Source organism: Anopheles aquasalis, chromosome 3 (assembly GCF_943734665.1).
Source record: "Anopheles aquasalis chromosome 3, idAnoAquaMG_Q_19, whole genome shotgun sequence".
Taxonomy (NCBI): domain Eukaryota; kingdom Metazoa; phylum Arthropoda; class Insecta; order Diptera; family Culicidae; genus Anopheles; species Anopheles aquasalis.
Window position 1 is genome coordinate 8,855,714 of NC_064878.1, and position 9,393 is coordinate 8,865,106.

The 9,393-nt window shown below is 46.2% G+C and overlaps 2 protein-coding genes across 3 annotated transcripts; both read right to left on the minus strand.

Moving 5' to 3' along the window:
* Positions 1-1,385: 1,385 nt before the first annotated feature.
* Positions 1,386-2,767, minus strand: LOC126574863 (lactoylglutathione lyase). The gene is made up of 4 exons (XM_050235260.1): positions 2,692-2,767; positions 2,516-2,614; positions 1,830-2,053; positions 1,386-1,757 (listed from the first exon to the last, which is right to left on the minus strand). The coding sequence occupies exons 2-4, from the start codon at positions 2,579-2,581 to the stop codon at positions 1,514-1,516; spliced, it is 534 nt and encodes a 177-aa protein (XP_050091217.1). The 5' UTR covers positions 2,582-2,614; positions 2,692-2,767; the 3' UTR covers positions 1,386-1,513.
* Positions 2,768-3,730: 963 nt separating this feature from the next.
* LOC126575215 (SET domain-containing protein SmydA-8-like) lies at positions 3,731-9,141 on the minus strand. 2 transcript variants are annotated; one of them, XM_050235799.1, is made up of 5 exons: positions 8,896-9,134; positions 5,341-5,468; positions 5,139-5,279; positions 4,576-5,074; positions 3,731-4,509 (listed from the first exon to the last, which is right to left on the minus strand). In XM_050235799.1, the coding sequence occupies exons 1-5, from the start codon at positions 8,917-8,919 to the stop codon at positions 3,799-3,801; spliced, it is 1,503 nt and encodes a 500-aa protein (XP_050091756.1). In that variant the 5' UTR covers positions 8,920-9,134; the 3' UTR covers positions 3,731-3,798. The 2 variants fall into 2 exon arrangements, with proteins under 2 accessions (XP_050091756.1, XP_050091755.1); XM_050235798.1 differs by having other exon boundaries at positions 3,731-5,074; positions 8,896-9,141.
* Between the last annotated feature and the right edge of the window lie 252 nt (positions 9,142-9,393).

Genomic DNA, 9,393 nt, shown 5'->3' on the forward strand with positions numbered 1-9,393 from the left:
GGGGAAAAACTTGCGTATTTCTTGTGGCAGAATGACGCGCTCTGGATCGACCTTCCTCTACGTTTTTCATTGCTTAAGGTACCCTTTTCTGGGAATTGATTATTTCCTTTACAAAGTACCTTTCGAGAATATTGTGTAACAAATAACAATCATTCAGAGGACTAATCAGGCAGCTATGCAACCGTTTGAATAACAATCGAATGGATAAAGCCATCTGCCCAAAACCAAAGCTTTCAAAGACAGTGTTCAGATTGATCCATTTGAACTTTTAAAATCCAATTCTACAGACCAAGCGTTAGGGGCCCTAATCGTGGTTTAGTAAAATCTATAAAAACTTTCAAAATAGGCAACTAAATTTCAATTTTATGTTTTTTTTTAATTTCAAAGTGTTTATCTAAATTTCAAAGAGATTTTTTTTTTCTAACTACAAAAAGCCTATAAAAATGTAAAAATTAAAAACATTTCAAGAACAACTCAACGGGAACAGCTTGCCAAATTAAAAATCTTACGAAAAAATAGCTCAAATATGTGATTAACTAAGGAAAATGTAGTCTGATGTTACAGCTGCAAAAAATCCCAAAAAATGTACTATTTTCCACGTCCAAATTCCGAGTCTTATGAATCCCGTAAATAGAAAACTATAGTTCGCGGCAGTAAATGCATGGCTGGCAGCTGCTTATCAATCTGCAGTATTCTACGACTCCTCACTAGCTCCCGTTTGTTAACGTTGAGCGAAAGATCATGCCAAATGGAGTCGCTGCAGCCTTGCGTTTGATCGTTCCACACCAGGTGTCGAACGGTCGAAAGGATTCCTATTTTAGAACCGTTGCTTATGACGCGTCGCCATTCCAGACCAAGAACAGCACCCAACATGGGACCGATGTGCGAATTAAGGTGCACCGAGTTGTCTCTTGCGACAAGCAGAGTCCATTCAGTAAGGGTGGCGCGGTTTCGCATGAATATATTGGTTGCTTCATTCAACAGCTCGTTGGTCCCGGCCGTTAGTGCTTCATGGTTCCAGCACGAAACTAGTTAGTAGCCGATGGAGGACGCAGCATTTAGGACACCCGAGTCAACGAACGGAACGGTGGAAACGAAACGAACTGTAAATGGACGCATAATGCATAGCGTCTTATTTTAGTCGTCAGCGCGTCTGCCTTTCTTCACAGCTGGCGGTTGTGTAGTTGAGGATCATTGAGCAGATTGGCACTTAGGAGCAGCGTGGTCTTTCACACGCAAAACGGGAGAGGAACCATCAACTAACGCTTCGTTGGCAGGTGCATCTACTTGTGAATATTTTTCAGGATTATCAATAAATCTAAATGGGAACTACGAGAAATACGTGCATATTATTTGAGTAAAACAAAGATTTCTAAACGCTGTGCTATATGAAAAACAATTTCCCATTTATTAACGTATCCCGTATTGGTTTTAATACCACTCGCCCTATTGTTTGCAACGCTTGGACGAGTGTTCAATTCCGTTCGACAGAAGGCACTCTAACACCGCATCATTAATGAGCGGGTACGCTAGAAGCGTTAAAGATCTCGATCCAATAGCCGTCCGGATCCTTGATGAACGCCAATCCTTTCATGCGCCCTTCGTCCGGTTTCTTGATGTACTCCACTCCGAGCCGATCGAACCGTTCGCAGGCCTTCTTCACGTCGGGAACCATGATGCCGATGTGGCCATAACCACGTGGATCCGAATTGCCATTGTGGTACTTAAACTCCGGATCATTTTCCGTGCCCCAGTTGCTGTGATGAGATCGAGAACGAAAGGTCATTTAAACATTGATCTAACGATGGTCACCGGCTGGCTTCACTTACTGAGTCAACTCCAGGGTGGCTTTGCGGCTCATGGCCCACTGTATGCATTCTTTGCGATCCGTCGGTTGGTTAGAAATATCCTCGTAGCCCATGAAGTACAGCGAGAACTTGGCTTCGGCAAAGTCCAGCTTGCACAGCAGACTCATACCGAGGACTTCGTTGTAAAACGGCAACGATGCCCGCGGATCCTTGATGCGATACATCGTTTGCTGGAACAGAAAGTTCTATCGATGCGCATGAAAAAGAAGAAGAAGAAGAAAACCGGGGGATTAGAAAGCGGAGCATTGAACCTCCAGTAAAGCCGATCGTTGATGAACGGAATGCGACGATGATGCTATAAACATCAACAAAGTGATAAGATAACGATTTTATGAATGTCATTCTGCTTGAGGCGTGGCGGTAAAGAATCATTCGGTGAGGGGTTGCCTCATTGTACAACAAACCAATCAGCATCGTGTGAGTTTTGGTAAACACTTTGAGATAAAAATACTTTTACATTATACAATAGCAAGGAAATCGAACGGCGCATCCCGGAAGCAATTGCCACAACTTCGTCAACAAGCATCTACCTTCTGTTTAATCATGATACTAATCGTGTTTTAATGATCAATTAAAGGAATGATCATACAAAAACGATTGTAATGATGCTTTTTAACGAAAAACCAATAAAACAAATAGAATCTAACCTTAGTTTCAGCATCGGGCAGCTTCAGCAGCTCCTTGGCTTCCCGGTCGGTAAGACCCTCGCTCATCGTGAAAACTTTTTAATCTTCCGGTACAAAATGCTAAAATAGAATAATCAAAAGAATTCTTATGTAAAGAAGAGAATTTCCTTAAATTAAAAGTAATAATAATGCCTTACGATGAAGAGCAGCAGCTTTACCGGACCGGCTTGATGGGGCGCAGCAGTTGTTTTTTTCCGAAATCTGTCACGGAACGAATGGTGCAAAGCCATTTAGCCAAGAGCCGGCCAAAAAATGAACGAGCGGAGAACACGAAACTCGTTCCGATTTCGGTTCGCTCACTGATACAAGGTTGAACGAGTGGGGCCCCATTTCTACGCCGTTTCGGAACCGGATTTCGTTTGTAACGAACAAAAAGGGGGCCCGAGCGCGGTCGCTTTCGGCTCTACCGAGCATGCGCTCACGTACGGTCGTTGATGAAGCTGATAAGTTAGGCAGATAACATGCTGCCGTTCCTATTTGGTGCTTCCAAAGTGAGGAAATAAAAGTTAACGAACAGTTTTTTGAGTGTCGTACAATTCTTATTAATTTATTTATGAATCACTTATAGCTATTTTTCAATATTTACCAGTTTTTCTGGGTAAAGAGTTTTGTTTAAGGTAAATTATCATCATAATTTGAATTTTCTACAAGTAAACGCGATCACAGGCCATCCAGACACCTCCACCATCATCGACTGTTAGTGGTTAATGTTTAATTTTTTCATCATTGTGTGAAAAATATAAAAATTGTAACAATTTATGAAAATTGTAATTATTTATGATTTACTGATTAGTTCTTTACAATTTACAATCAAATCTACATAAAAACAGTATTTTAATATTCATAACATTTCTTTTTTAAAGGTGTTTCGTGTGTATTTTCTTCAAAAATAATAATGTACGAACGGTGCGTAAAATAGTACAAAATAAATGGAATCCCCGCAACCACTTACGAATCAACCCAATCGAAATTAGACGCTCGAATGACGAGGTATTCGAGCGGCTCACTGAGCTCAATTTGAATCGACAGTTTTGTACACCGAAGGAGGCGATGATTCGTTGGTTTAATCGTTTGGACTGGTTTGAAGTGACTCGTTCTGGATGAATAAATTTAGTTAAAATATTGACTTATACCACGCGGGAATAAGAGACAAGAATCATGAAACTGTCAACGAAGTATAATGTAACAGAATTTCCATTTATTCGGTGCCCAACAAACAACAACACAGCCCCGCATAAATTAATTTATATTGTGCCCATGTTTTTGATCGCATCCCTTGCGGCCACCGCCATCCCATACTCCGGGCTACCCTCCGGTTCCAACGCCAGAATTCGTTCGCTTTCTCTCAACAACCGTTGCACTTCCTTCAATCGACGGCGTAGCTCGGCCCGCTGAATCGATCCCCCTTGGAACAGTTGCCCCGCTTCGATCATCAGCGGAACATGCAGCTCGTACATGATGGTCCCTCGCAGACGACTCAATCCCGGCTCCAGCTGATCAATCACCTCAAGCAGGTCTCGACAAACCGTCTCCTTTCGCTTCAGTTGCTCTGGACTTAGCTCAGGAATGAGATATCCGTTGATCTTTCCATACAACTCGCACAATGAATGCTTTGCTGATAGCATCAGATAGTGGTTATCGTGCAGCACCGCTCCGTACGCTTGCAGGAACTGTTCGTACCCCGCCACATCGTTCCCATCAATAGCGTCCAGCTTCTTGGACAGTTGTTCCAACAGCACCACAATCGTTTGAGCAGACACGGCGCTAGGACACAGCGTACACCTCCACTCCGACTCCTGCTCGAGCGGATTCACCGGCAACAGGCATCCCCGGTGACACTTGCTACACTTTAAGGCACCACAGTTCGTCCCAAACTCGGTTGGATCACGGCACCTCGCGCACCGACACCAGAAGAACTTTTCTTCGATCAAATGCTGTCTTCGTTTCCACGTTCCCTGAAGGATGTAAGCGTACGTCAACGTCAGAGGCTCTCCGGCTTTAACCTCACGTAACGTACGCACCGTAAGCGCGTGTGTCCGCAGTGCATCCGTGTGGCCAGTGTTCGGCGTACAGTCATGCATCAGGAGGTACGCTTCGGGGAAAAGGGCACGTGCTTTCACCGGTTCTTGGCCCACTTCGAACGCGTTCACCTCGATCACACCGCAAATCGTGTGCAGTTCTTGCTCACTGAACTCACTAAACCCCCAATCGTCTCGGATTCGGCTAACGATCTCTTTCTGGTTGCGTTTCCACAGCTTCGGGATGTTCTGGCGGACCGCGTTCAGTGGATCCATCTCTTGGATTCCTCGGTAGCGAGTGGGATCGACGGTTGCGAGCAGCATGCAGCGGAGTGTTAGTATCGCTTCGTACATTAGTTTCTGTTCCTTGGCGGTCGATGCTTGAAGGAGCCGCGATACGGCTTTCTCACGCAGTGGAATGCATTCTAGCGTTCGATGAGTTCCGTCCGGTGTGAGCCCTGGACAGGCTGGTGAGCAAATGGGCCAACTGCAACCTTCGCATCTGGATTTCGAGGGAGGAAATTCATGTTTAGGATCAATATTATCTGAGAGTGAGCGCTTCTTACCGTATCTGCGGACTATCGGCTTCGAACGTTCGGTGACAACCGAGGCAGACGGGATCACTCTCTGCGCAAGGGCCCACCACCAGCGGCAGGACTTCGATGATCGCTTCACCAGCCTTTAGATCCTTCGAGGCTACAATATATCTGAGAAGAGGAACAGACATTAACTTTCTGATGATCACACGAATTTCCACTCGAGACTTACCTTCCAACCTGATCGGAGCGTTTCACGGTGTAAAGCTTTTTGGAGTCATCGCTTGCCAGCTGTTCCTTCACCTCCGGACAATCTGGCTCACCACTCGTCACCGCGCCACCAGCTGGTTTCTTGTGTTTCTGTTGGGCGGAAAAAAGGGAATTCCGTTCAATCGGTGAGTTGGTAAAACATTTGCAGCATCGCAACATACGCAGTAATGGGATTCTCGATTTATTTTCGTTGCATAATTGATTTCAATTAACCATATATTGGCCCCGTTGATGACAAACAACGTGCGAACAGACATGTCCGCCGGTGTGTGCCGCGTGATGTCGAAATGTTCCCAGTCCCTTGCTCAGCGCACGGATTTACATCAAGTACGACCGATTTACCGGTGCTAACGAATGGTGGCGAAAGGATGCAAACACATCATAAACGTGCAAACCGTGCGATGTTTTGTGCCACCAAATGGAATTGCAAATCGGCCAGGCTGCGTCGTGTGTCCACATGGTTGCAGTCTGCCATTTTGTAGCAATACCCCTTCGCCTCTTTCTCTCTCTCTCTCTCTCTCTCTTTCGCCGTAAGTGCTTTGCTTTTGGGCCATTTTCGGAGCCTGGAATCCAATATGGGGGGGTTGGGGTCCCAGCGGATAAATTCGGAAAATCGGCGACGCGAACGCGATTCGTAGACTGTTTACGTACTTAATTAATTTGCCTCACGTCCACGTCTGTGCCTGTTTGGTGTGTGCCGCTGTACCGGTTGCATCGAATATTACCGAGTGCAAACCGTTATTGCGCCGAGTTTTACAGCACTTGAGCGCACACCCGCGGCCAATGCAATTAATGCGCCGCGAAATGCGTTCCACCACCCCCCGCAACGAGCCCTTTCGGACGCTGTTGCATCTCGTGGGATCGCGCTGTCCGGGCAATTAAGGCATTGGGCCCGGCGTTGCGCTTTCGACCCGGACTCCGCATTTCCATTTTTCGTGTTTTACATTTTTTAAAAGCATTTCACGATAATTTATGGATGCGAGTGTGCTCTGTTTCTCTCTCGCTCTCTTTTTGGGGGGTGGCTTTAAAACAGTCCTTTAATGGGCAGATTAATTCTTAATTGGATCATTCTCGCTAGTGCACGAGCGTGATGCATCGAGGTCGCACAGAAAGCGAAGTGAATTCGTTTCGTTAATTACTGTACATCAGGTTTTCGGTACCTGAACTTTAACCACGCCGGGGTGGTGAGATGAAGGATGCTTGAATAGCGTTTGAAAGGCGGGAGTAACGAAGGCGGTACTCACGATTAATTACATTTGATTTGCGGCTCCACTTGCTCTGATCTTGAGGTGCTTGAAAGCTCTTTGAAGCGTCTTTCAAATAAAAAAGAAATACATACTTTGGTGAGTGATGAAATATGACTTTGTTTTTGTCGACTGAAAGTGCGGTTTTTCAGCAGAGGATTGGAATATTATCTTACAAAACATATTTCATTTGATTGAACGCTTTTTGGGCCATGGTTTTGGCTATACTTTGAGTTCAATTGCACTTCCAATCTTTCTCTAGTGTAGAAAATTGTTCTTTAACTTCTAATTAATTTGACTTTGGCTTCTCTATTTATTGCCATTCTCATTCGATATAACGTGCAGTGGTTAGTGAAAAGCATCTCCTACGTGCTCTGAGCAATAAAGTATGTCAGCGACAATCTCAAGATGCGTTTCAATGCGCACTTGTGTTTCCATAATTATTATTAAAATGTTTTCCAGAGCAAAGCTTTGCGACCACTATTTATCTCGAGCTACTTAAAGGGATTAGAAATGCAATAGAAATCAGGCAAAAGCCTCTAAAGATAAAGGATAGCATGCCATTGTATCTAAATGTCCAAAGAGTGGCTTCAGCCGCAGCATTAGGAAAATAAAACTTATTCCAATCCAACTTACACCCCTGGCATAACATCATGAATCCCGTTTTTGTGTTCGAAATACATTGTCCCGCTTGCGCGATTGATCTAATCACGCTTGGCACAAGCTGAAGGCCACGGACGGACGGACGGGCGGAAGGAACGCAACGCAAGCCGTGACATCGGATACACATGTTGCCTGCTGGTACGCGGTACGCGCCACGTGCCTCAAGACGCGCTCACCACGCGCAAAGAACCAGCACCACCACGAACCATGGCAGCCGTCCTGTGACCGTCTGTTGGCTGATGGCCAGATTTTCTGCATCTTGAAACGCATCGCCAGTTCCATATGGAAAGCGATGCCAATGGAACGGTGCCCCGATGATAGCCAACGGATTGTTGCGCCTTCGACTGTCAATTGGCATCCCAGATTGGCATCCATGGCGACTAGATTGCAGCTGCAGTCGTGTGTTGCAAACGTTTATTATAATTTTCCTCCGTCGATCTAGTAGCGTCAGACGTCTTGGAATATAAATAAACAACGAAACCGCGAGGTCGCGAGGAACCATTCACGGAGGACACCTGTTGTTGTTTGATCCTCGCGTGCACCATCACCATTCTGTATCATCATGCGCATCATCATCATCATCATCATGATCATGCGAGAGCGGAGCACCCTAACGGATCCTTTCAAGGCCATTTATTATCCAACACAGTGGCACCGAAAACACGGACACTGGCAGACAGACAAGGTTTTTGCCAGCCAGTTAGCCAGCTTCCTTCACGCCAACCAGCACGACACACAATGACAATGTGTGTTCCGCTGCCAAAACGCGGTGCTACGCGGTGCGAAAATGCTGCTAAACGAAACGAGAATGATGGTGGCTGGTGGTCGCTTAATAGTTTCGTCGAAAGCCAGCGCAGCCACGAGCTCGTGTCACGCACGCGAAACAATTGGCAAAGTCCCCTTTCCGTATGGTGCGAAGGTGGACGTGCGAGACGACGTTTTATAATTAACTCAATAATTGCAGCCCCTCCGCAGGCGGCAGTTCGGTGCCTTTGGTCGTGTGTCGTCGGTGTAATGTGCCGTAACCTCCCCAACCACCTGTTCCTCGGTGCGGTGCAAGTTGCACAAAAGCTGCTCAAGGTTGAAAGAACGTGAATTGTATGCTCTGCCCTGCTGTATAACAATGTAATCCGCACCCACCCCCGGGGGGAATGCCACCGAAGGAAAATGTTTACAAGTTGACAATTAACTTTGAATTAGCTGCCTGACGTGACGCACCATCCGGTTGCATTAACAGAGCGAGAGAGAAAGGAATCTGACGAAATAATTGAAATTTCGACGAAAATCACGAGCGACTAGGCGTCTCCATTTCGGGCGGATGGTGGACACAACCCCACTGGTGGCACTCTTTCGTCGCTGTCAAGGGTTCTGCGTCGTCTACTTTTGACCCTTCGGTGAGAGGAAAGTCAACAGGTGCTTGCGGTTGGTGTTTCTGTATGTATTGATGTCCCTTTTTCCTTCGATCATCCCCTGACAAGGGTGCATTTCAGTTGACGATCGATTCGTAATCGAAATCGTGTCAGAAACAGCTTCACACCCTTCTTTGCACACAGAGACACATAGGCACGCTCAAACTTATTACGATCACACAGAAACACAAAACGCTATACCTTCTTGCGATGATTGGATGGCATCTTCGGCGGTCAGGATACGCCACTCAACTGACCACGGTTAACCGATCACTGAAGAGGCAAAATCAATTTCACCGATTCTCGATTCGTGCGGACCACTTTCACGACAAATTTCACCGACGAGCTGCACACACTCTGTCACCAGGAACGGGCGCAGCAGCTGCTCACCATCCGTGGCCACTGTTGCGACGATGGATTCCGTACTCTGTGCTATTAGCTCCGTTCACCGACGACGACGACGTCGCCATCGTAGCGAGAAATGTGTCTTCGTCTCTCTATCATCGCCTCTCACTTTCCTGCTCTCTCTCTCTCTCTCTCTCTCTCTCTCTCTCTCTCTCACACCCTCTGATGTGTCCACTAGTGGACAGCTTATTTTTAGAACCAAATCACACTGCCACACACCATCATCTGCCACACCGCTCAGTTTCTCCAATTCGGAAGCGAACACACGGCGAAAGGCTGCTGAAGATCATGCAT